The sequence below is a fragment of the Microcaecilia unicolor genome, chromosome 7 (assembly GCF_901765095.1).
Source record: "Microcaecilia unicolor chromosome 7, aMicUni1.1, whole genome shotgun sequence".
Classification (NCBI taxonomy): Eukaryota; Metazoa; Chordata; class Amphibia; order Gymnophiona; family Siphonopidae; genus Microcaecilia; species Microcaecilia unicolor.
The window spans coordinates 138,441,546-138,468,307 of NC_044037.1; the positions used below are offsets into that span (position 1 = coordinate 138,441,546).

General features: G+C 46.6%; 1 protein-coding gene across 1 annotated transcript in view; it reads right to left on the reverse strand.

Moving 5' to 3' along the window:
- The window catches only part of TRPM8 (transient receptor potential cation channel subfamily M member 8), a 1,843,971-nt gene that overhangs the window by 229,800 nt on the left and 1,587,409 nt on the right, over positions 1–26,762 (reverse strand). The window contains 2 exon segments of the mRNA XM_030210821.1: positions 19,438–19,497; positions 19,500–19,608. Of these exon segments, the coding sequence (XP_030066681.1) occupies positions 19,438–19,497; positions 19,500–19,608 (169 nt within the window).

The window sequence follows — 26,762 nt, forward strand, 5'->3', positions numbered from 1 at the left end:
GGATCATGAAAGAGGGGGGGCTGATAGATGTTCACATAGAACATTTCCCAGATGAGGATGGATTCACGTTTAGCAGGGGGAGATGTAGGAGCCGAATTGATCGGTTTTTGGTTCGTAGAGGGGTATGCCAGCGGGGGCCTCGCCTGCTGGACGTGGATTTTTCCGACCATAAACTGCTTCTTGTGGAAGTAGGGGGGTCGGCGGCTCATAGGATAGGTAGGGGGTTGTGGAGGATGAATTTAAGATGGGTCCAGGATGAGGAGGCTCAAAAGAAATATTTGAATTTTTAGAAGACCAGTTATCCTTACGGGGGATCTTTCCCTCCAGAGGAGAATGGTGGGAGGTGGTGAAAAAACGGACGCGTTCCTTTTCATGGGACAGGCACGGAGGAGGGGAAGGGAAAGGACACGTTTGGGGATGGCCTTGAAGCAAAGGAAGGATTATTTGATTTCCAAGGGAGGGAGGAAAGAGGATATCCAAGAATTACAGTCTCTGTTAGAGAAGACTCAATACGATCGGTATTCCTCTTTAGTTTATGAGAGGGACTTTGGTAAATTGATTAGCCCAGATCCCTTCGTTTGTTGTAGGGAAAGAAGAGAGCATAGGGTGGTGGAGGGTTTTAGGGATACTAGGGGGGTGATGCAGGATTCCAAAGAGGGAATATTGAAGGTGGTGGAAGAGCACTTCAGGGTTTTTTTTTTCGGATCAGCACTTGGATGGGGGGAGGATGGATCAGTATGTGGAAGGGACTCCGGGGTGGGGAATTGGGGGTCTCATCTCCAGGCCCTTTCGTGCCCCTGGACACTGCAGGAGGTTGAGGAGGCTATAGGGGCCCTGAGAAAGAGGACATCTCCGGGGCCGGACGGGCTGCCGGCAGAATTCTATCATACGTTTCGCAGGCGCCTGGCTCCGATTTTATTGGATCTCTGGGAAGAGGCACGTCAGAGGGGGTCTCTTCCAAAATCCTTGTTGGAGTCTGCATTGATTTTGTTAAGTAAGGGCAAAGATCCGCAGCTGTTAACTAACTGGAGGCCTATTGCGCTACTAAACTGTGATCGTAAGATCTCTGCGCAGATGCTCTTCAAGCGTATGCGGCAATTCTCGGGGGACTTGTTGGCAGCCTCACAGGCTTGTGGGGTGCCGGGTAGAGGGGTGCTGGAGGCTGCGGCATGGGTGAGGGAAGGTTTAGAGCGGAGTCGGGAGGAGGGGTCAGGGTGGCTGATGGTGGCGCTTGACCAAGAAAAAGCCTTTGACAGGGTCCAATGGGGATTCCTCTGGCGGGTTTTTAGAGTATTACGGGTTCCCTAGGGATTGGGTGGCACAATTACGGTTGTTATATTCTCATGCACATGCATTTCCATTGATCAATGGGTGGAAAGGGGGGGAATTTGAGCTGACGGCAGGGGTTCGGCAAGGGTGCCCTTTAAGCCCTTTGCTGTATGCATTTTCTATAGACCCTTTTATTAGGCGTCTGGAGCAGGGTGGGGTGGGAGGATTGAGGGGGGTGGAGGTAAGCACGGGGAGAACAGTTGCGGGTGGTGGCATACGCAGACGATATTACTGTGTGGGTGGCAAACAAAGCAGAAGGGGATAAACTTTTGGAGTTCATCCACGATTTCGCAGGGGATACAGGGTCACGGGTGAATATCACAAATGCAACAGTTTGTGGTTAGGGCCAGTAGGGGAGCAGTTTGAATTAGGAGGGGGTTTCCCGGGGGTGGTGGATAGAATGAGGGTTTTGGGGATTTACTTTGAGATAGGAGATTATGCTAAATTCAACTGGGACCGTTGTCTTCAGGAAGCAAAGGGGCGGGTGGACAGGTGGAAGAGGTGGAAAATGTCCATGGAAGATCGGGTGAAAACTCATCAAGACCCATTTGGTGCCCCTCTTTTTGTTCATCAGCTACATTTGTTTGGTACCTGAAAAGTGCTATGCCTCGTTGTATAGCATTTTCTTCCAGCTGCTGTGGGGCAATCGGTTGAATCCAGTCAAACGAACACCACATATCTATCTAGGAAGGAGGGGGGGGGTAGGGATGATCAATCCGGTTTTGTTTTTTAGTTCTTTGTTTGTGCACTTTAATCTAGGGAGAGCGGTGGGTCAGGCTCCTCCAGGGTGGGCGAGTAGTGTGCTGGGGGGGGGGGGAGAGGTTTTGGGTGGGGTGGAGGAGAGGGGAGAGGGTAGGGGTATTGCGGAAAGGGGCTCCGGAAAGGGTAGGGTACTATAAAACGTTAGTAAAATTAGTTCGGGTCTGGGGGATTCTAGTGGGGGAGATTAGGGATGGGAAGAGAGGAATCTGGGTGGAGAGAGTGCGCTCCCAGATGTTCTCGTCCCCTCTGGTACTTAGGGATGCTCCCGGGGAAGTGCTGAGGCAAGGGCTATGGAATATCAATTCGGAGAGGATTCCGGCTAAATATCGGGACATTGCCTGGCTGTCCCTACACGGCAAATTATATGTCAGAGAGAATCTGAGAGATAGGAAGATCCAGGACAGGAATTGTCCAAGGGGGGAATGTGTGGGGAAGTTAGAAACCATGGACCACTTTTTGAAGGACTGTCCCTTTTCCCGGGGGGTGGGTGACAGGGTTTCTGCTCTCCTCCAGATCCCCACGTTCCGTTCCTATACGTATGCGGACTGGGTGTATGGATATCGATTCAAGAGAGGTCAGCTGGATCCGGGGACGGGGTTCTTGATTTCGCTCATTCTCCGGTTCTGTCTTTGGATGGCTCGTTGCCGGGTATCCCTGCACCAAGAAGATCGATCCATTGAACAGGTCAGTTGGGATGTGGTGCGGGCTGTACAGCAAGTGGCGCAATGGGAAAGAGTGGAGAGGGATTCACAGATGGTGTCCTTGTGGTGGAAGCATGTGAGGTTAAAGGCCTTATGATTATAGTTACTGTGATGTTGTGTTGGTTGTAATTTTAGGGGGGGAATAAGGGGGGGAAAAGGGAGGGGGAGGGGTGTATATATGTATAGGGGCAGAAGGGATTGTTTTGGTGATAGAATGGTTTGTGTTAGGCATGTGAATATTGGTATTTATATGATTTCTGTATTTTTGTTATTCGTTGCTGTAAATAAAGAAATCTCCAAGCATCCACTACTCTCTCCGTGAAAAAATACTTCCTGACATTTTTCTTGAGTCTGCTCCCCTTCAATCTCATTTCATGTCCTCTCATTCTACTGCCTTCGCATCTCCAGAAAGGTTCGTTTGCAGATTAATACCTTTCAAATATTTGAACGTCTGTATCATATCACCCGTTTCTCCTTTCCTCCAGAGTATACATGTTCAGGTCCGCAAGTCTCTCCTCATACATCTTGTAACGCAAATCCCATACCCTTCTCGTAGCTTTCTTTGCACCGCTTCAATTCTTTTACATCCTTAACAAGATACGGCCTCCAGAACTGAACACAATACTCCAGGTGGGGGCCTCACCAACGACCTTATACAGGGGCATCAACACCCCCTTTCTTCTGCTGGTCACACCTCTCTCTATACAGCCTAACAACCTTCTAGCTAGGGCCACTATGTTACTATGATTTCCTATACTTGTTAATATTCTGTATGTTTTCTGGGATGGGCAGGGTCGTATTTTGAGTTATGCATAATATTTTCCAACCCTTCTGATATTCATCTGATTCTAATTTTCAATTTCAAAATTAGGGACCCTTTTACCAAGCTGAGGTAAAAAGGAGTCTGTGGTGGTGTCAGCACGTGGATTTGCCATACACTGAGGCCCCCTTTTTTTACCACAGCAGGTAGGAGGTTGTTTTCAGCCCAAAAAAAGAAATGGCCCTGCGCTAATCACAGGAATTGGTGTGCAGCCATTTCCAGGAGGAGCTCTTACAGTCACTGGTCCAGTTACTGCCAGGTAAGCCCCAGTGCTACACAAATAAAAATATATATTTTTGTCACACCAGAAATAGCGTACACTGGGGGTGGGAACTACTTCAGGGCTCCTGCGGTAGTCCCAATTTGGTGCACGGCAAAGTGGTGGTACATGTACCGCTGCTTTGTAAAAGGGGCCTTAGTGAGTTGTAAAGATGTTATGCTATCAAAGTACAGATGGGACTAAGACATTTACAAATTGGAAGGAAGTTTTCACTATCTACTAATAAGACCAACCAAAGTTTACTATCAACTTCTTGGAAAGAATTGGAAATTGCTTCTATGGTTCCAATTCCTTGTTACTGTGCTACATTACTTTGAACTGTGAGAAATAAGATTCACATTGTTGAAGATTGGATAGAAGATCAGGCTGTGTTTTCCTTACGGAAACTTGGTTCTCCTCAGATGAAGATCCTTTAATTAGGAAATCTGTCCAATTGGTTATAAATCTGTAGTATTATGTAGAGACAAAAAAAAGAGGAGGAGGTGTAGCACTAATATTCAAGAATTTTTTGAGGTTGATATAATAGATATCTTGAAAACATCAGAATTAGAAATATTAGCTGTTATTCCCCTTGCAAAAAATGATCTTGCTAAGAATCAGTTTCATGATTTTGTATTCAAAAATTCAGTAGATTCCCCACATAATTTGATCTTAAAGGATATCAATCTACACTTTGGGGACAAGTAAATGACACAAAACATAGTTGAATTGAATTCATTTTTATCAAGTCTGATTATTTTTGGCCACAATCTATCTAATCCTACACACATCAAATGGATCTTATAGCATGGACCTGAACTAGAACAAAATGTAATAATATTTCAATTTCTGATTGTTATTGGTCAGAGATTCACTGGTTAGATCATCTGTTGCTTCAATTCAACTTAAACTAGGATCAACTTACTAATCCCCTTGTTTTACTAAATTACGCAGCAATGCCGACATTGCTCATTCAAAGTGAATGGGGTGGTGGCGGCATTAGCGTATGGCAGCCACTAGCGTGGTTTAGTAATAGGGGGGTAGAAAAAAAGAGAGTTAAGAATGCAATATGAAAGCAGTGGGAAAACTAATCCAAGTCAATTTTGGGATAAATTTAAATCAGACTGGGTCTGCAATATAATCAACATTTTTAAAGTAGATAAATGGAATATTTTTAGCAGGGAAGTTTGGATAATATTGCACCTTTTTGCACCAACTGTAAAATTAATAGACATAGAGGTGTGTTTTCAAAGTACTTAGACTTACAAAGTACGTGGAGGGGCATTTTGAAAGAAACATCCAAGTTGCGATTTGGACGTCTTTGCAAAACTTTCCAAAGTCCAGGGGCAGGGAAACTCGTTATTTTTGAAAAAAGATGGACGTCCATCTTTCATTTCGAAATACCGTCAGAGATGTCCAAATCCTAAATTTGGATGTCCCTAGCTTTTGGCCGTCCCTAGACATGGACGTGTTTGACTCTCGGCGATTTTCGAAACCAAGACGTCCATGTCAAAAATGTCCAAACGCAAGCATTTGGATGTGGGAGGAGCCAGATTGTAGTGCACTGGTCCCCCCTGATATGCCAGGACAGCAAGGGGTTACTGCAGTGGACTTCTAAGTTGCTCCCAGGAACATAGCTCCTTTACCTTGTGTGCTGAGCCCCCCAAAACCACTAGCCACAACTGTACACCACTACCAATTGCCCTTAGGGTGAAGGGGGGCACCTATAATGGGTACAGTAGGTTTGTGGTGGGTTTTGGAGAGCTCGCTGTTTCCTCCACAAAGTAACAGGTAGGGTGGGTATGGGCCTGGGTCCGCCTGTCTGAAGTGCACTGCAGTACCCACTAAAACTGCTCCAGGGACCCACCTACATGCACTGTCATGGACCTGAGTATGACATTTGAGGCTGACACAAATATTTTTTAAAGATGTTTTTTGAGGGTGAGAGGGGGTTAGTGACCCATTGGGGGAGTAACGGGAGGTCATCCCGAACCTTCTGGTGGTCATCTGGTCATTTCGGGCACCTTGTTGTGCTTATTCGTAATAAAAACACGTCCAGGTGAAAATGTCCAATTGTTCGTCAGGATAGTCCTTGTTATTTTCGATTATGGGTCAAAGACGTCCAAATGTTAGGCAATGTCCAAGTCCCACCTTCGCTTCACCTCCGACATGCCCCCTTGAAATTTGGCCGTCCTTGGCAACGGACTGCAGTTGGAGACGTCCAAAATTGAGGTTCAATATACCAATTTGGATGTCTCTGTGAGAAGGATGCCCATCTTCTGTTTATGTCGAAAGATGGCCGTCCTTTTCTTTCGAAAATGAGCCTGATAGTAACTATAGAACTTTGTAAGTCAAATCGGGTCTTTTACTAATGTGCACTTGTGTTTTAGCTTGTGCTTAAATCAGGTGGTGCTAAGTGGGGAATTCTATATATGGCGCCTAAAAAATCCATATGGAAACATTTCCACCTTGAACCTAAATCTAGGTGCAGCTAAATAGAATATGCTTAGGTGGCAGTCATAGTGCCTAAATCTACGTGCCTCCATTTACACCAACGGAAAACATGGAGTAAATCCAGGTGCGTAGATTTAGGTGCAGAGAGTCATATTCTAAAACTCTGTAAGTAAATTTCAGAACACCATAAAACACCCATTTCCCCACCTATAAGCACACCCCTTTTTATCTATGGCATTAGAACGTAGACACAGTGTTTTACAGAATATGTGTAGTATGTGTGCATAAATTCTAAATATTGCCCAATTAGTGCTCATTATTGCTTGTTAAGTGCTGTTATCAATGCTGATTGGCCTGTTAAGCAAATTAAGTCACGCACATTATTACAGAATACACTTGGATTTCGGCGCAGATCTCTTAGCGCGCTATATAGAATCCAGTAAATGCTGAGATGTCCATGGGGGCTCGGAGGAATTAAAAAAAGTTTATGTAGGTCCCGGTCCAATATTCATCCAGGGCCCACATAACTGTCTAATGTGGGCCCGACTGAATATTGGCTGGGCCTGCATAAGCTCTGGATGGCCAAGCCATCCAAAATTATTTCCCTACATTCAGTGTCAGTGCCCAGACATAGCCTGACACTGAATGTTGGGGGATAATTTAGCCTGCAACAATCAGTGTTTAAACAAATGCTGACCACTGCCAGCTGAATATTGGGGGGGAATATATATTTTTGGTTCTTTTTGTTCAGATTATAAAGCGAAGATACATACCTGTAGCAGGTGTTCTCCAAGGACTGATTGTTCTCACACTTGGGCCAACGTCCACAGCGGCCCCAGGAACGGCAATTTTTCATAGCAAAAATCCACAAAGTTTTGCCAGAGCCTTCTGGCGCGCAGGGCGCGCACATCATGCATGCGCGGCCGTCTTCCTGCCCATCACGCGTGTGTTCCCGCTTAGTTATGTCCAATAGCAAAACCCGCAAGAACAACAACTCCAAAGGGGAGGTGGGCGGGTTTGTGAGAACTATCAGCCTGCTGTCCTCGGAGAACACCTGCTACAGGTATGTATCCTCATTTTCTCTGAGGACAAGCAGGCTGCTTGTTCTCACACTTGGGGTATCCCTAGCACCCAGGCTCACTCAAAACAACAAAGAAAGGTCAATTGGGCCTCGCAACGGCGAGGACATAACAAGGATTGACCTAAAAACCAGAACATCTAACTGAGAGTGCAGCTTGGAACAGAATACAAATGGGCCTAGTGGGGGTGGAGTTGGATTCTAAACTCCAAACAGATTCTGCATCACCGACTGCCCAAACTGACTATCGCGTCGGGTATCCTGCTGAAGGCAGTAGTGAGATGTGAATGTATGGATTGATGACCACGTCGCAGCCTTGCAAATCTCTTCTATAGTGGCTGACTTCAAGTGAGCCACCGACGCCGCCATGGCTCTAACACTATGAGCCGTGACATGACCCTCAAGAGTCAGCCCAGCTTGGGCATAAGTGAAGGAAATGCAATCTGCTAGCCAATTGGAAATGGTGCGTTTCCCGACTGCGACTACCCTTCTGTTGGGATCAAAAGAAACAAACATTTGGGTGGCCTGTCTGAAGGGGCTTGTCCGCTCCACATAAAGGCCAATGCTCTCTTGCAGTCCAAGGTGTGCAACTGACGTTCAGTAGAGCGGGTATGAGGACAGGGAAAGAATGTTGGCAAAACAACTGACTGGTTAAGATGGAACTCCGGGGGGTCACGTGATGCCTGCTTCCTGATCGGCAGCGAGAGCAGAGAGCTCCTCAGACTCCCTGCAAAAATCAGCTTTATTAACAGTTTAGAAACCACCCCGGAACACCTTACAGTCTCTCGCAGGGCTGGTGAGCTGTGAGAAAGCAGCAAAACTGAAAACGGAGCCCGAGGGCAGAAGGTATGCCCACAAGGAACCAGGGAGGCTTGAAGAACAAAAACGCTCCAGCGATGAAGGCAAGCAAGATGGCGCCGGCCCCAGAATCCCCGAATGTAAGTGAAAAATGGCGGGAGACTGGGCACGAGAGATATCACTGACGGTAACCGCGGCGCTGGAAGATAGATTGAATAAAATTCAATCAGCGGTAGAAGAAATAAATGAGAAGTTGACTCGCAGACCGAAGTAGAGCAACGAGTGCTAGCGCAGGAAGAAACAACGCATGGAATGGCGGCACAAATCTCAGAGTTCCAAAAAGAAGCAGCAGCCTTAAAAGAGAGAGTAGAAGAGCAAGAAAACCGAAACCGGCGTAATAACCTGCGGGTTATAGGACTACCAGAGACTGTGCAGGATAAAGAACTTTACAAATTTTTTGATTCATGGCTGCCATCACAGCTGGGCCTTGAGGGAGACGCAAGCACATGGCAGTGTGACCGCGCACCGCATCGGGGCCCGAAGAGAGGGGGATAGCAAGCCCCGCACAGCTATAGCGCATTACCTAAATTGGAGGGAAAAAGAGCTGTTGCTCAAATCCAGCGCTCCAGGCGAGAGCCCATAGAGTACGATGGTCATAAAATACTGCTATTTAATGACTACTCTGCCGCGGTGGCGCAGCTAAGGCGTGCCATGGCCCCACCTGCACTTTACTGCATAGAAAAGGACTCAGATTCTCGCTATTGTATCCGGCCAAATTGAAAGTGTGGCATGGAGGAAAATCACTGCTGTTCTCGGAAGTAGCGGAGGCCAGGGCTTTCCTGGACAACTTTAACAGGGAAGACCTGAGGGAGAGCCCTAAAAGACTGCAGTAACCACAGCGTTCGGAGGATTATAAAAACAGATACAGTTTGCGAGTACAAGGCTATCAAAGTTACAACAATAAACTGAGTCCAGAGAGCAAAGGAATGTCGGATGGAAGCACTGTGACGGGAGAGAGGCTGTGCAGGAGAGCGAGGAAAAGCAGCGGAAGAAGTCAAGATACATGGGCATGCTGAGGCACCAGATGATTTCCCAGACTGTTCTTTGGGACTGGATTGTTTAATTTGTTACAGTTTATTTACTAAGAGGAAGGGGGAAAAGGGGGCAGGGAGGATGTGGGACGTTAAGCTCTGTTATCTTGCTGTATGGTTAGGGGAAGGAGAAGGTGGATGTGTTGGATAGTTAATTTGGGATGGGGTTTTGGGGAAGTGGGGGAGGGTGGGACAGGAGGGTAAGCTGGGACTGGGTGGGTGGGGGGAAGGTTATGTACATGGGAGGGGGAGGGGGAAAAAGCGATAGGGGGAGTACCTGTGGAGGGGGCAAGGGGGAGAGGGCCTGTTGAGATAGGACAACAGAGTTCCACAAAGGGCAGTTGCACAGGAGGAAATCGAAACTGGCAGGCTTGGCTGGGAGGCTTGCTGGTGGTAAGAGAGGAATCTATGCTCAATATTGATGGACAATACAGCAATGGTTAACTTAAAGCTATATCTCTTAATGTGGATGGAATACACTCCCCGGTCAAGCGAACCAAAATACTGTCGTGGCTGAGCAAAGAGGGGGCGGATATCGCCTATTTGCAGGAGACACATTTGTCCGATACTGAACATGTGAAGCTGAAGAGAGGATGGGTGGGAGAAGTAATTTACTCATCATTTAATAGCAGGAAAAGAGGGGTAGCCATACTCATACACAAAAGCTTCCCTTAAATATTCATAAAACGTTATTGATAAGGAAGGAAGATTTGTTATAGTTCTGGGAGAATTGTGGGGTAGAAAGATAGGTCTCTGTAATATCTATGGTCCTAATGTTTATCACCACAAATTTTTTCTGATATAGTGGCAAATATGGGCACATACCCTGAATATCAATTGGTTCTGGGAGGAGACCTAAATACATATGCAGATCCAACTATCGATTGTAAACCAGCCAAAAAGAGAAGTAAAGGGATGGAGAGCAAGGGAATTAATTTTTGCTAAACCAGTTGGGGACAGTGGACATCTGGAGACTATTACATCCACACGATACAGATTATACATTTTTTCTGCCCCCCATAACATGTACTCTAGAATAGATTACTTTCTCATTCGCAGTCCCTGGTCACGGCAGCAAAAGCAGCGCATATAGTGGATACCCTGTCTGATCACTCGGCCATAACTCTAACTATATCATACACAGCGAGCACAACAGAGAAGGTGTGGAGGTTCTCACCTTCGTTGTATTACGATAATGACTTCAGATCTTTTTTAAGAGAGAAATGGGCAGATTATCAGAGGTATAATAAGACGCCAGAAGTGAACCCATTATATACTGGGAGGCAGCCAAAGTAGTGTTAAGGGGCTATATTTTGGCGTATACAGCCAGCAAGAAGAAAAGAACGGAGGCTGAATTGTTACAATTATCCCTAGAGTACCAGAGGGTGCGGCAACAACATGTAGCAGCTTAGATAAATGGTAAAAATGCGCATGATGGAGCTACGTAGACAAATTGATCAATTGCTCAATTCCAGGGCTGAAGGGACATATACTTCCAAAGATTTAAATTGTTCAAATGGGGGAATAAAGCTGGAAGGCTTATGGCTAACTTGGTACGACCTTATAAAAAGAGACAGGTGGTTACATCAATCAGAGATAGCTCTGGCCAAGTTACCGGCAGGAGGCCCAAATACAACAACAATTTGTTAAATATTACCAATCATTGTATGAAGAGAGGGAGATGGACTATGCACAGAGAGATGCCTTCTTTAAGGATCTGTCTATACCAAAATTCACCACAGACCAAATCCAAGGGCTGAGTACAAGATGGGCATCAAGGTATTAAAGCCCACTAAAGCACCGGGACCAGATGGATATGGACCAGAATTTTACAAACTATTATCAGATGATATAGCTAGCCCACTGGTTGAATGTATAATAGCTTCAAACGGGAGGGGGTTGGTGAGCATTCTAATTTAGCACACATCATACTGTTACCAAAACCAGGGAAAGATCCAGGGCAAGTAGGATCATACAGGCCGATCTCGCTACTGAACCAAGATGCTAAAATCCTAGCAGCTATCCTAGCCAGGAGAATGAACATATACCTCCCTCAAGTAATACATGAAGATCAGGCGGGCTTTGTCCCAGGGAGGTATGCCTCGATGAACCTAACCAGAGCTCTGGCGGCCATACATATCTATAGAGGGAAAGGGGGGAAGGAGGCTATCGCGGGATTAGACATGGAAAAAGCCTTTGACAGTATTTCCTGGAAGTACTTGTTTTGGGTGATGGAACAGTACGGCATACAGGGAAGATTTACTGATTGGGTCGGGTTCTCTATACCAAGCCAAAGGCTAGACTGCTGATTAACAATACACTGACAGAAAGTTTTGATCTACAAAGAGGAACGAGACAGGGATGTCCGCTGTCCCCACTCTTGTTCCTCCTAGCAATTGAACCATTAGCCATTAAAATACGACAGAGTGACCAGCTTAAGGGTCTCCAGGGGGGGGCGAGAGATCCGCATTAACCTATTTGCGGATGATTATACTTTATTTGGCGGATGCCTTCACCCACCTGGGAAGGCACTAGTACTGGTAAAGGAGTTTGGGGGAATCTCTGGCTTACGAGTCAACTGTGATAAATCTGAACTACCCCCTAGCAGGTAGCAAAGAAAATTCAAGGTTTGGGAAACTGCCTATTCCACCAGTGCAGCAGTCAATGCGTTATCTGGGCATACACCTGAGTACTAATCCAGTTGTGATGTATAAACGAAATATTCTAGACCAAATAGATAAAATAAGACAATCATGTCTTCGGTGGAAAGACTTACCACTGTCACTATTTGGTAGAGTAGCAATGGTTAAGATGGTATTGCTGCCAAAGCTCCTATACCCGTTACAGGCCATGCCAATTTGGATAAAACGGCAAGATGAAAGAGTATTCCGGTCTATAATTAGATCGTTTATATGGAGGCAAAAGGGTTCCCGAGTAGCACATCAAACGTTAATACTTAATAGGGAGAAGGGTGGCATTAAGTTGCCAGATCTCCGACTATACAATGTGGCTGCGCTAATGAGACTGATCTATGAGGGCATAATAGGGCAGTCGAAATTTACACCGACTCAATGGTGGGAGGGTTGGTGCTCTCCGTATACGTTTATAAACCTACTACATACACCTCCGGGGTTGGGCACAAAGTTAAACAGGCAGTATAGTTTTCTTCAACCATTGAGAATGCTTGGAAGTGGTGGAGGAGCAGACAGGCACGGAGTCCGTATGCATCACCCTTCCTGAGACTGGTAGGACTGGTAGATTTTCCCGCGGGGGTGGGCCCCTCATACTTCAAGACATGGGCAAGGAAAGGGTGTGTGACTTTAGGAGATTTGGTCCCTGCAGGGGGGATAACTTTATGTCATTTTCACAGGTGAAAGACACATGGCAGATCCCCAACACTCATATGATACAATACATGCAAGCCAGGCACTATTGGTTACAGATGAAAGCGAAATATGGGGAGTCTTGGACTTATGGTAGCCTGGATGAGTGATGCTGCGGATGCCAGTAGCGGGCAACCGGTTATCCAATTGGTATAAGTTGGTGAAAATGGTCATCCAGAGGGTGGAGCGGTGGGGCTGCTACCCGATGGAATGAAGAATTAGGAACAGATTACTCACAGCCACAGTTTAACATGATGTATGTGACACTATTTGAAATGGTAAAATCGGCAGACTGGCAAGAAACCCAATTTAAACTGCTACACAGGGCATATATTACTTGTGAGAAGGGGAAAAAAATGAACATGTGGGACTCAGACAGATGTATTAAGTGTAAGTCGGGAACTGGCACTTTCCTACATACTTTCTTGGAATGTCCTAAACTGATAATATGGAATGAAGTGTTTGCATGCTCAATAGGGTGTTACAGTTAACGGTGGAGTGGTCATATAAAGCACTGATGCTGGGGGATCAATCAGAATTAATTGCACAAGGCTTGTCTCGGCCGCAGAGGAGATTCTTGTACATGTCAGTACTGGCGGTCAAGAGGACCATTCTGCGGGTTTGGACAAGTGAGGCCCGGCTTCGTATGCATGTTGGTTGGTAAAAGTAAGAGATAGCACGCTATGAGATTTCATTGTATAGGAAATCTGCAAATGTGGAAGGCAGACAATATGCAATGTTGTGGCAACGGCTCGAGGAGCTCGCAAGGAACTAAGGTTCTTTCAAACATATGTCTTACTTACAGGTACATAAGGGGGAGGGGGGAAGGGATGGGGATAGGTAAGGGATGTGTATAAGTTGGCTGTTTGAGAAGGGTGTGAATCCTTTTTCTTTCTGAATGAAGAGTTTCTTAAGGGGCAGAAGAGGGGTATTAATAGTACGGGGGGAAAAAAACGGAAAATGTTGATGCAATTGTGCTGTGCTAGTGCACTAGCGTTCCATTGAACGGACACTTGTAATAGACTCTCGATGTAAGAGGAAAGAAAATGTCTGGCATACTGAAGCATGTATTGTATTAATGTTAATAAAGATAAATTAAAAAAAAAAAAGATGGAACTCGACTCCACCTTCGGCAAGAACTTAGGGTGCGTGCAGAGGACTACTCTGTTGTGATGAAACTTGAGATATGGAGCATGCACTACCAGGGCTTGAAGCTCATTGACTCTACAAGCTGAAGTAACAGCCACCAAGAAAATGACCTTCCAGGTCAAGTACTTCAGATGGCAGGAATTCAGTGTCTCAAAAGGATCTTCCTCAGCTGGGTGAGAACGACATTGAGATCCCATGACACTGGTGGAGGTTTGACAGGGGGCTTTGACAAAATCAAACCTCTCATGAAGCAAACAACTAAAGGCTGTCCAGATATAGGCTTACCTTCTACACAACAATGAAAAGCACTAATTGCACTAAGATGAACCCTTAAGGAGCTGGTCTTGAGACCAGACTCTGAGAAGTGTAGAAGATATTCAAGCAGGGTCTGTGTAGGACAAGAGCGAGGATCTAGGGCCTTGCTATCACACACAGACGGCAAACTTCCTCCATTTGAAAAAACAACACCGCTTCGTGGAATCTTTCCTGGAAGCAAGCAAAACCCGGGAGAAACCCTCAGAAAGACCCAAGGAAGTGAATTCTACGCTCTCAACATCCAGGCCATGAGAGCCAGAGACTGAAGGTTGGGATGCAGAAGCGCCCCCTCTTTCTGAGTTATGAGGGTTGGAAAACATTCCAATCTCCACGGTTCTTTGGAGGACAACTCCAGAAGAAGATGGAACCAAATCTGACAGGGCCGGAAGGGAGCAATCAGAATCATTTATTTATTTATTGCATTTGTATCCCACATTTTCCCACCTATTTGCAGGCTCAATGTGGCTTATAGAGTTTGTTATGACATAGTCAATCATGGTTCCGCGGTCTTGCTTGAGTTTCAGCAAAATCTTCCCCACCAGAGGTATGGGAGGATATGCATACAGAAGGCCCCTCCCCCAATGAAGGAGAAAAGCATCCGACGCTAGCCTGTTGTGGGCCTGAAGTCTGGGACCTTGTGATTGAGCTGAGTGGCAAAAAGATCCACTAAGGGGGTGCCCCACTCTCGGAAGATCTTACATACAACGCCCATATTGAGCAACCACTCATGAGGTTGCATTATCCTGCTCTACCTGTTGGCCAGACTGTTGTTTACACCTGCCAGATACGTGGCTTGGAGAAACATGCCGTGACGGCAAGCCCAAAGCCACATCTGGACGGCTTACCGACACAGGGGGCATGATCGAATGCCCCCCTGCTTGTTGATGTAATGCATCGCAACCTGATTGTCTGTCTGAATTAGGATAATTTGATTGGACAACCGATCTCTGAAAGCCTTTAGAGCGTTGCAGACCGCTCGCAACTCCAGGAGATTGATCTGAAGACCTTTTTCCTGGAGGGACCAAACTCCCTGAGTGTGAAGCCCATTGACATGAGCTCCCCACCCAGGAGGGATGCATCCGTTGTCAGCACTTTTTGTGGCTGAGGAATTTGAAAGGGACGTCCCAAGACCAAATTGGGTCAAATTGTCCACCACTGAAGGGAATTGTGAAAATCGGTGGACAGCTGGATTGCATCCTCTAGATCCCCCGCAGCTTGATACCACTGGGAAGCTAGGGTCCATTGAGCTGATCTCAAGTGAAGACGCGCCATGGGAGTCACATGAACTGTGGAGGTATATGGCCTAGAAGTCTCAACATTTGCCGAGCTGTGATCCGCTGAGACGCTCTGGCCATGGAGACTAGAGACAGAAAATTGTCTGCTCTCATGCGAGCCGACTGTGAGTCCAGCAGAGCTCCTATAAATTCCAGTTGCTGAACAGGGAAAAGATGGGACTTGGGGTAATTTATAACAAACCCGAGTAGCTCCAACAGTTGAATAGTCATCTGCATGGACTGTACAGCCCCTGACTTTGAGGTGTTCTACACCAGCCAATCGTCGAGATAAGGGAACACATGCACTCCCAGTCTGCGTAGTGATGCTGTAACTACTACCAGGCATTTTGTGAAGACCCTGGGCGCAGACGCCAGACCACAGGGCAGAACACAATACTGGAAGTGCTGCGCTCCAAGACGGAATTGAAGATGCTTCCTGTGAGCTGGAAGTATCGGATGTGTGTATAAGCATCCTTTAAATCCAGAGAGCATAGCCAATCATGGAAAAAGGGTGCCCAGGAAAACCATCCTGAACGTTTCTCGGATTAGGAATTTGTTCAGGGCCCTTAGGTCTAGGATGGGACGCATCCCCCCTGTTTTCTTTTGCATAAGGAAGTACCTGGAATAGAATCCCAACCCTTCTTGCCCTGGTGGAACCGGCTCGACCGCATTGGCCTTTAGAAGGGCGGAGAGTTCCTCTGCAAGTACCTGCCTGTGCTGGAAGCTGAAAGACTGAGCTCCCGGTGGGCAATTTGGAGGCTTGGATATCAAATTGAGAGAGTATCCGAACTGGACTACTTGAAGAACTCACCGGTCAGAGGTTATGAGAGGCCACCTTTGGTGAAAAGTTTTAACCTCCCTCCGACTGGGAAGTCGCCTGGCACGGACACTTTTATTGCGGCTATGCTCAGCTGGAGCCAATCAAAAGCCCATCCCTTGCTTTTGCTGGGGAGCTGCAGGGGCCTGCCTTGGCGCACACAAGCGCGCTGGGGATGAGCCTGAGAAGGCTGTCGAGAAGGAGGATTGTACCTATGCCTGTTATAGGCATAGGGAGCATTCTTCCTTACCCGGAAAAATCGTCTACCAGATGAGGTAGAAGCAGAAGGTGACCAGCGGGAGAGATTGTCCATAGTGGTTTCCCGCTGCATGATTTGATCAACCACTTGCTCGACCTTCTCATCAAAAATGTTATCCCCCCGGCAAGGGACATCCGCAATCCACTGCTGGACTCGATTGTCCAGGTCAGAGGCACTCAGCCATGAGAGTCTGCGCATCATTATACCTTGGGCAGCGATTTTGGATGCAACATCAAAAGTATCGTAAGCACCCCTGGACAGGAATTTACGACATGCCTTCTGCTGCCTGACCATTTCCTGAAAAGGCTTGGCCTGCTCCGGAGGGAGCTTATCAACCAAGTCCGCCAGTTGCTTCACCGTGTTCCTCAAGTGAATGCTCGTGTAGAGCTGGTAAGATTGAATTTTGGCCGCGAGCATAGAGGCCTGATATGCCTTCCTCCCAAAAGAGTCCAGGGTTCTAGATTCTGTTCCTGGGGGTGCCGAGGCAAAGTCTCTAGAACTCCTGGCTCTCTTGAGAGCGGAATCCACAACCATAGAGTCGTGAGGTAACTGCGACTTCATCAACTCAGTTTTCTGTGAATCTGATATTGGGACTCAGCTTTCTTGGGGATGGAGGGATTACTTAACTGTTTCATCCAGTTCCGCATAAGTGACTCTGACCACATTATGCAAAGGAACTGTGGATGACTCCTTAGGTGGCGAAGAATAGTCATGGACCTCGAGCATCTCAGTCCTGGGCTTATCCTCAGATACCACTGGGAAGAGAATGGCTACAGACATTTCCCGGACAAATGAAGAGAAAGAAAGATACTCCGGGGGATAAAGCTTTCTTTCTGGTGAAGGAGTAGGATCAGAAGGAAGACCACAAGACTCCTCAGAAGAGAAATACCTGGGATCCTCCCCTTCATCCCACGAGGCATCCTCATATGTGTTGGACAGGAGTTCTTTAACTGCAGTCCTAAACCATGCCCGTCTCGACGCCGAGGAACCAGTCCTCGATGGCGATGTCGAGAGGTCGACTCCCACGCCGGCGGCGATGAAGCTCCCTCCATCGTTGTCGATGGGGAATTGACTTGTGGCAGCCAATGCCGATGCCGCAGGCAGTACCGGTGTCGAGGACCTCACCATGGCATAGAGCCAGCTGCCGCTTCCACCGATGGTGCGGAAGGCGCAAGCACCTCCAGCACTGCAGCAGACTGACGCAGCAACCCCTCCAAAAGACCTGGAAGAATGGCTCGGATGCGCTCATCTAGAGTCGCCGTCGAGCAAGGCTGCGGGTCGGTACAGGAATCGGCGTCAGAATCTGTGGAGGTCAAGGAGGCAGTACCGGGCTGTCTGTAGACCGATGCACCAACACCTCTTGAATGAAGCGTGAGCGTTCCTCCCGGCATCGGAACTTCACAGGTGCCGAATCCTTCGACACCCTGGAGCTCTCGGTACCGTGCTTGGAAGGAGACCAATGACGATGCTTCTTCGCCTTCACTCGATGCACGTCATCGGCTCTCCTTGGTACCGACGAGGAGGACGTGGAATCCACACGCCTCCTCGGGGTCGGTCTGAATCTGGTCGTCCCGTGGGGCCTGTACAGCATGAGACTTCGAGACAGGTGCAGACTCACTCGACGCCTCACTGCTCCCAGTGTGTGATGGTCTCCGGACAGCCATTACCTGCGCTCCTGAAGTTGATGCCATCCCCGGTGCCGATATCGACGCTGCCAACCTCGGTACCTCGGTCGACGTCGAGGAACCGGTCAAAGCTCCGAAAAGTCGGTCTCGAAGAGCTTGTCTTGTGTCCGCTTTTTCAGGCGGAGACACAACTTACATGTATCTGGGTGATGGTCGGGCCCAAGGCACTGAAGACAGCACGCGTGGGGATCGGTACCTGAGAGCGACTGGTTGCACCGAGTACACTTCTTGAAGCCGCTGGGAGTCCTCGATGACATGGATGGAAAAATAGCACTAGCGAAATCAAAATCTGCGATTGTGGCTTGAAAAAGCACACAAAAAGGACAAAACGTACGCGTGGCCTAAAAGGGCCGTGATGGAGGCGAACGAAAACTTACTAGGGTAAAAACTAAGAGAAGATAAAGGAAATTTGTTTTTTTTTTTAAAAAGGGAACAGGGTAAACGTAAAGAAAGAAGAAAAAAAACGAAGTAAAACTTTGTAAAACGGCGAAGGCTCTTTCCAAGGGCCGAGAAGAAAGGACAAAACAACTGCTCTCTACCGTGGAAAAATGGAAACTAAGCATGAACACTCGCGAGACGGGTGGGAAGACGGCAAAGCATGCGCAATGCGTGCGCCCCGTGCGCCAGAAGGCTCTGGCAAAACTTTGTGGATTTTTGCTATGAAAAATTGCCATTCCTGGGGCCGCCGTGGACGTCGACCCAAGTGTGAGAACAATCAGCCTGCTTGTCCTTGGAGAAAGATCTTTTCCCTCTTTCCCTTTCATTAACTGAATAACACTCTTAATACATACATTTTTCCACACTTTATATCACTGTCTATTTTTTACACTATGGTTATTTCTTAATGTTCTTTTTGCTTGTGACAGTATGTGCACATCAACATTCATAATTATCCTTCCATTATTATTTATATCATACACTTATTACATGTTTACTTATATTTTGATATTTATTTATTTTATGAGGACTCCTGAGGAAGGTTTTTCATTTGAAACACTGCCCTTGTTGGGTCCACTGTCCGGCAAAGTTTCATCCATTTTCCACACTTCCAGTATCTTCAATAAGGATTTGATATTGTCATTCTGATCCGCTTGTATGGCCATTCTCACTGGTCCTTTTCCTTCTTGTTTTCGTGTGGGAGTGTTTTGGTTTTCTTTGCTTATATTTAATTGTTAACCATATGTGATGCTGAATTGCCTATGGTGATGTGATCCTAATTCCCTGCTGCATCAGTGGCAGTATTTATCTCTGTTGATCTCATACCATCAATGTCAGAAGGGTACTGGCCAAACACTGCCAAGTAAGGCTCATAAATAACGGATCGAATATCCATTCCCAACGATGTTCATTTAAGCGTAGGATGCCTTGCCGTGCCACACCAAATGCGATTACCCACACAGCAAAAAGGAAGAGGAAGAAGAATACATCAATTAGCTGTGGAAAAATAAAACAGTCAGTGATATATCTTCATCCAGTTAGAAAACCAAATAAGGAAGAATAACATTTAAAATGAGACTTGCCTTTTTTCAGCCTGCATATATATAATAAAAGAACCTATTGGATTCTGAGTATTATATGTTCATCACAGTAAGGCAGACAGCAATTTTAAAATCCATTTTCATGGGTTTTAAGAAAATTGCCCACCCTACTTGGAGATAATTCTTTAATTGTGCACCTTTAAATAGGAACATAGAAACATCTGGTAAGAGCCTGTTCTATAAAAAAAACATAGGTACCTACTTTCCTTATTTATTGAGACAGTGCTGATTAACAATAATTTGGTGGGACTCGACACAGCCCATGTTTTGGCACTCTTGCCTGCATCAGGAGTCCATAACCAATCTAAAGGAAGTTCAACTATATATTATAAATACAAATAAACATATTAAAGAATATGACTCAAATAACAATGTGTAAAAATAAAGTTAAAAAAAATCCTACAAATGACTAGGACATACTGCCAACAATTTTTTAAAATGTTACAAAGAAAAAAAATGCATATTTAAAATGAATGATTGTGTCTTACATAAACAAACATGGTAAAAACAACAACAAAATTTAATACAAACTACACCTTAGGCACTTACTGGAATAAGAAAGTTGAATCCTTAATCAACCAATATACTGAAACCTGACAACAGCCAAAAGTCAAAAGAAGACTGTTCTGGTCAATGTTCATGTGACTACAAGTATATGCAAACAGAAATAATAGTTATTCTGATGTTAATGTCTAAGAAATATTTTATATGGAGTCAATGGTGCATGATGATGCATGAAACATTAAAAATCAATGTGCTGTCATATGACTGTGTTACGTTAAATAGGATGGAGCTCTACTTTACTCATATTGAAATAGAAAAGAAGCCAGAGAACACAATCACCAGCCAAACATCCCCAAACTGTAGCTATCTGATAATTTCCACACTGAAGACCATGGTAAACTCACGATAGCAGAAAGTGAAGCACGTAAAAAAATGAAAAAAAGTCTGTCGGCATTAATACTACACACATAAACTGCACCATCATACCAGAATCTAAAACATATGGGACAAAAAACAGAAATGGCTGAAGAGAATAGTGACTTTGAAATATTGAGTTCCGCCAAATGAAATAAAAGAGCAATATTAGAAAGAACTTACCATTAATTGAGTGAAATAGTAGACGTAGGCAAAGCTTGCCAAACAGAATGCTACTCGTGCAAAAGGATGGTAACAAAGACAGCAGCTGAATACTGACCCAATAAGGAATGACAGAGATGAAGGTGCTAGAAATTCATGTTCACAGAGGAAAGAGAATTTATAGACAGGTGGAATTGTATCTTAAATAAGTGTTCATTAATACCTAATGATTCTACTAGTGAAGAATGGTCTAATGTTTGGCAATTAAAAATCAATGCAACGAAGTGCAAAGTGATGCACTTAGGGCATCTTTTACAAAGCAGCTGTAAGCCCAACGCAGGCTTACCGCTCACTAAAACGCACACCATTTCCTGCACTACAAGGTTAGCGTGGGAGCCCTTACCACCTCAATGGGTTGCGGTAAGTGCCCCCCCCCCCAAAAAAAATGAGCACGTGGCAAGCGCTTCACTTGTCGCACAGCATTTCTTAAAAAAAAAAGACTTGCATTTTACCCACTATAGTAAAAGGGGGCCTCGGTGCGCGGTCAAAACATGTGCCAACACCAGTGCAGGTCCCCTTTTGCTGTAGCTTCATAAATGGATCCCTTAGGGAGTAGAAATCTAAGGGAGACGTATGCGTTAGGCAGAGAGGCAGATATGCACAGACAAAGAGAGGGATCTTGGGGTGATAGTATCAAAGGATCTGAAGGTGATAAGGCAGTCGCCATAGCCAAAGGATGCTAGGCTGTATAGGGAGAGGTGTAACCAGTAGAAAAATGAGGTGTTGATGCCCCTAAATAAGTCATTGGTGAGGTCCCACCTTTGTGTTCAGTTTTGGAGGCCGCATCTTGCTAAAGATATAAGAGGAGTTGAAGCGGTCCAGGAGAAGGCAACAAAAATGATATGGGGCTTGCTCCAAAAGACATATGAGAAGAGACTGGAAGACCTAGTGAGACAGGGGAGATATGATACAGGCATTTAAAAACTTAAAAGGTATTAATATAGAAATAAATATTTTCTAGAGAAGGGAAAATGGTAAACTAGAGGACATGAATTGAGGTTGCGGGGTGGTAGACCTCAGGAGTAATGTCAGAAAACTGCTTTTCATGGAGAGGGTGGTTGATGCCTGGGAATGCCTTCCCAAGTAAGGTGGTGGAGAAACAAACTTTGGCAGAATTCAAAAAGGTATGGGATTAACACAAAGGATCTCTACTTAGAAAATGAATATATATATAAAAAAAAACTTAAAGGGTTGCATATGTGTTTGCATGTCAAGTGGTGCTTAGATGGCAACTCTGGCTGTATCAACTAAGGCTGGAGCTGGATTGGCTTGTAGTCCCACATTCTGACTGTAGGATGGGCTGGAGAAAACTTTGACGGAAACTCCAGTAATCTGGAACATGAGGACAGTGCCAGGCAGACTTTTACAGTCTTGTGTCCTGCAAATGACGAGATGGATTCAGACAGGCTGGAATGGGCTTTGACAACAATTCCAGTAGTTGGAATATAAGGACAGAGTTGGGCGGACCTCTATGGTCTGTGTTCCAAAAATACCAAAGACCATGATCTAGTGTATAATATCACAGTCATTGTTGCTTTAATCTTGAATTGATAATGAATATGATTGTTGGACAGACTGGATGGATCATTCAGGTCTTTACCTGCCATCACTTACTATGTTACTATGATACTATATAGTAGAAACCTTAAGAAATGAGTAGATGATAAGAAAATTAAGGATTTACATAAATCAGAGATATTGAAAGTTACATGATCACATATTCAAAGTAATTTAACTGGGTAGGAGGGCTCTAATGCAAGTTGTCTTCACCTAATGCTGCAGTATTTAGGCCATTAAAGGTTAGGAAAGGAAGCTAGCCAATTGTAAAAGAAAGGGACGGGGACAATGACAACAAATAAAACCTATAGCAAAAAACAGAAAAAGAACACGTTCTCTAATGAGAAACAGTAGGGCTGACCAAATGGAATAAGAGCAAAGGAGGCCTGTTGACAGCTGCTGACAGTATGTAACAACAAAGGAATGGTAAAGGGGTGCTCTTGAGGTTTAAAACCCATCTGTAAATGGATAAGAAAATGTGTCCCCTCACTTTGGGCTCTACCTCCCTCCCTCTCATAAATGAACTTTTATTCCAACTTTAACAAATTATTGTAACAGTATCCTGAAAATGCTATATAGTATAGTTGAGCGTGCAAATATGGGCGTATTCTGATTTCTCCTGAGGACAAGCATGCTGCTTGTCTCACATGTGGGTCGACGTCCGCGTCGGCCCGGGAACCGGCAATTTTGCAAGCAAAATATAAAAAAATCTTGCCAGAGTCTTCTGACACGCGTGCAGCGCGCATGCGTGGCCGCGTTCCCGCTCAGTTATTTTTCCTCCATGGTGAGGTATGGGTCGAGTTTTTCCCTGCTCCTCACAGGCCCGAGAAACAGTTTTCTGACATTGTCTTTTTCTTTCTTTTTTGTAGTAGAATTTACGTTTAAAAAAAATAAACCTCCCGTAGTTTTCTTTATTTTTTTGCCCCTTTTTTGAGGTTTCCTTTGTTTTTCGAAGTGGCCAGCTTAGGGCCGCGCGGATTGGGTTGCTCCCTTCTATTGTGCCTTTTTCTTTAACAGGCACGATCGCGTCTTTTGATTTCGTTGAAGCCGTTTTTTTCTTCCATGTCATCGAAGACACCCAGCGACTTCAAACATGTACTCGGTGCAACCGAACTATCTCGGGTACCGATACCCACACTTGGTTTATTCAGTGCCTTGGGCCCGACCACAGCCCAGTCGCTTGTAGTCTGTGTCTTCACATGAAGAAACGGACCCAAGCGTCTCGAGAGGCCCAACGAGAGAAGCTTTTTGGGGCTCAGTCTGGTCCTCGACATAGACATCGACATCGATACCGAGGTCGGCATCGTCGACATTGACATCGAGGGACGCATTGATGTTGGGAGCGAAGGTAATGGCTGCGGAACGACCAACTCGTGCTGGGAGCAGTGAGGCATCGAGTGGGTCTCCACTTGTCTCGAGGCCTCCTGGTATATCGGACCCGGCCCCGAGGAGAAATGAGGATTCCACATCTTCCTCATCGGTACCGAGGAGTCTTGATGACGGGCGTTGAGCGAAGGAGAAGAAGCACCGCCATCATTCTGCTTCGACACATGGTGCTGGGAGCTCCAGGGAGTCGAGGGAATTCGGCACCCAGGAAGCGTTGGTGCGAGAGGATCGCTCTCCCTCTATTCAGGAGGTGCCGATGCATCGGTCTAGCAGCCCGGTACCTGCTCCCGAGCCTCGACAGATTCTGCCACCAGCTCCTATACCGACCCCGCAGCCCTTGTCTGACGACGGCTCTCGATGAGCGCATCAGGGCCCTGCTTCCAGAGCTTCTGGAAGGGTTACTGCGCCAGTCTGCTTTGGTGTCAGGGGTGTTTGCGCCTTCCGTACTGTCGGCTACAACGGTCTCTGGCCCTGTGGTGAGGTCCCCGACCTCGGTACCGCCTGCGGCATCGGTGTCAGCTGCCAACCAGGTCGACTCTCCTTCGATGTCGGTGGAGGAAGCTTCACCGGAGTCCAGGCGGGTGTCGACTTCTTGCCACCGCCATCAAGGATGTTGTTCCTCGGCGTTGAGGCAGGCTCAGTTTCAGACTGCTGTGAGAGATGTCTTGTTCGATACTGAAGATGAGCGCTCGTGGGAGGAAGAGGAGGATCCCAGGTACTCTTCTTTGACGAGTCCTATGGGATTCCTTCTGAACCTTCCCTCCACCAGAAAGGAGACTTTCTCCACCAGAGAGTCTATCCTTTACCTCTTTTGTCCGGGAAATGGCTGCAGCTATTCCCCTCCCTATGGAGGTTGAGGATGAGCCCAGGGCTGAGATGCTCAAGGTCCTGGATTATCCTTCTCCACCTAGAAAGGCGCATAACGGTTCCTTTGCATAGTGTACTCAAGGAAGTTCTTATGCGATACTGGTCATTCCCTCTGTCTAACCCTGTGATCCCGAAAGAACTGAATCCCAATATCGGATCCACGGGGAACCTGGATTGATGAAGTCTCAGCTACCTCACAATTCCATGGTGGTGGACTTCCGCTCTCAAAGAGCCAAGATTACTAGGGACTATGCCTCGGCACCCCCAGGCAGAGAATCTAGAACCTTGGACTCTTTTGGGAGGAAGGCGTATCAGCTATGCTCGCTGCCAAAAATCCAGACATACCAGCTCATCACGAGCATCCACTTGCGGAACTTGGTGAGGCAACTGTCTAGCTTGGTTGATGCACTCCCTCCGGAGGCAGGCCGAGCCTTTTCACCAGGTGGTCAGGCAGCAGAAGGCGTGCTGAAAATTCCTGGCCAGGGGTACGTTCAACACTTTGATGTAGCATCCAGGATCGCTGCCCAAGGTATAGTGATGCGCAGACTCTCATGGCTGCGTGTCTCTGACCTGGATCATTCGGTCCAGCAGCGGATGGCGGATGTTCCCTTGCCAGGGGGATAACCTTTTTGGTGAGAAGGTAGAGGATCTGGTTTGACCAGCTCAAAAAGCACAATGATGCTATGGATTCTCTCTCCCACCGGGCGTCTTCTTGCTACTACCTCCTCATCTAGGAGGCTTTTTGGAGGGAAGAGGAAGTGCTCCCTATTCCTATGCTAGGCATAGGTACACTCCTGCTTCTGCTTCTCGGCAGCCTGTCCAGGCTCAGCCCCAGCACGTCGTTTTCGTCAACAGCGGTGCGCCTAAGGCCTCTGTGGCTCCCCAGCAAAAGCAAGGGATGGGCTTTTGACTGGCTCCAGTTCAGCTTAGCCTCAGAAAAAGTGTCCGTGCTGGACGACTTGCCGGTCAGGGGGAGGTGATATTTTTTCACCAAAGGTGGCTTCTCATAACCTCTGATCAGTGGGTTCTTCAAATAGTCCGGTCAGATACACCCTTAATCTGGAATCCAAACCTCCAATTGTCCACCGGGAGCTCATTCTTACAGCTCCAGCACAAGCAGGTACTTGCAGAGGACTCTCCGCCCTTCTAAGGCCAATGCGGTCGAAACCCGTTCCACCAGGGAAGAAGGGCCCTAGCTTCCCAGTGGTTTCCATCTGCGGGGGATCTAGAAGATGTAGTCCAATGTCCACCAGCTATCAGATTCTCTTCAGTGGTGGACGCTTGATCCAATTTAACCATGGGGTGACCATTCCAAGTTCTTCAGCCACAGAAAGTGCTGACAACGGATGCATCCCTCCTGGGTAGGGAGCTCTTGTAGATGGGCTCCACACTCAGGGAGCCTGGTCCTTTCAGGAAAAAGGTCTGCAGATCAACCTCTGGAATAAGAGCGATCAGGAACGCTCTGAAGGCTTTCAGAGATCGGTGTCCAACCAAGTAATCTTAATTCAGACAGACAATCGGTTACCATGTACTACACCAACAAGCAGGGGGGGCACCAGATCTCGCCCTCTGTGTCACGAAGCTATCCAGATGTGGCTTTGAGCACACCGTCACGGCATGTTTCTCCAAGCCACTTATCTGGCAAGGGTAAACAACAGTCTGGCCGACAGACTGGCAGGATAATTGCAACCTCACGAATGGTCACTGAACATGGGCATAGTCCGCAAGTATCCGAGCGTGGGGCACCCCCTCGGTGGATCTTTTTGCAACTCAGATCAATCACAAAGTCCCTCTGTTCTGTTCCAGGCTTCAGGCCCACAACAGACTAGCGGTCAGATGCCTTTCTCTGCATTGGGGACAGGACTTTTGTATTGCGTATCCTCCCATACAGCTACTCAAGCAAGACTGTGGGACCATGATCCTGATTGCACCTTTGGCCACATCAGATTTGGTTCCCTCTTCTTCTGGAGTTGTCCTCTGAAGAACCGTGGAGATTGGAGTGTTTTCCAACCTCATCACTCAGAACGAGGGGTCGCTTCTACATCCCAACCTCTAGTGTCTGGCTCTCATGGCCTGGATGGAGAGCTTAGAATTCGCCTC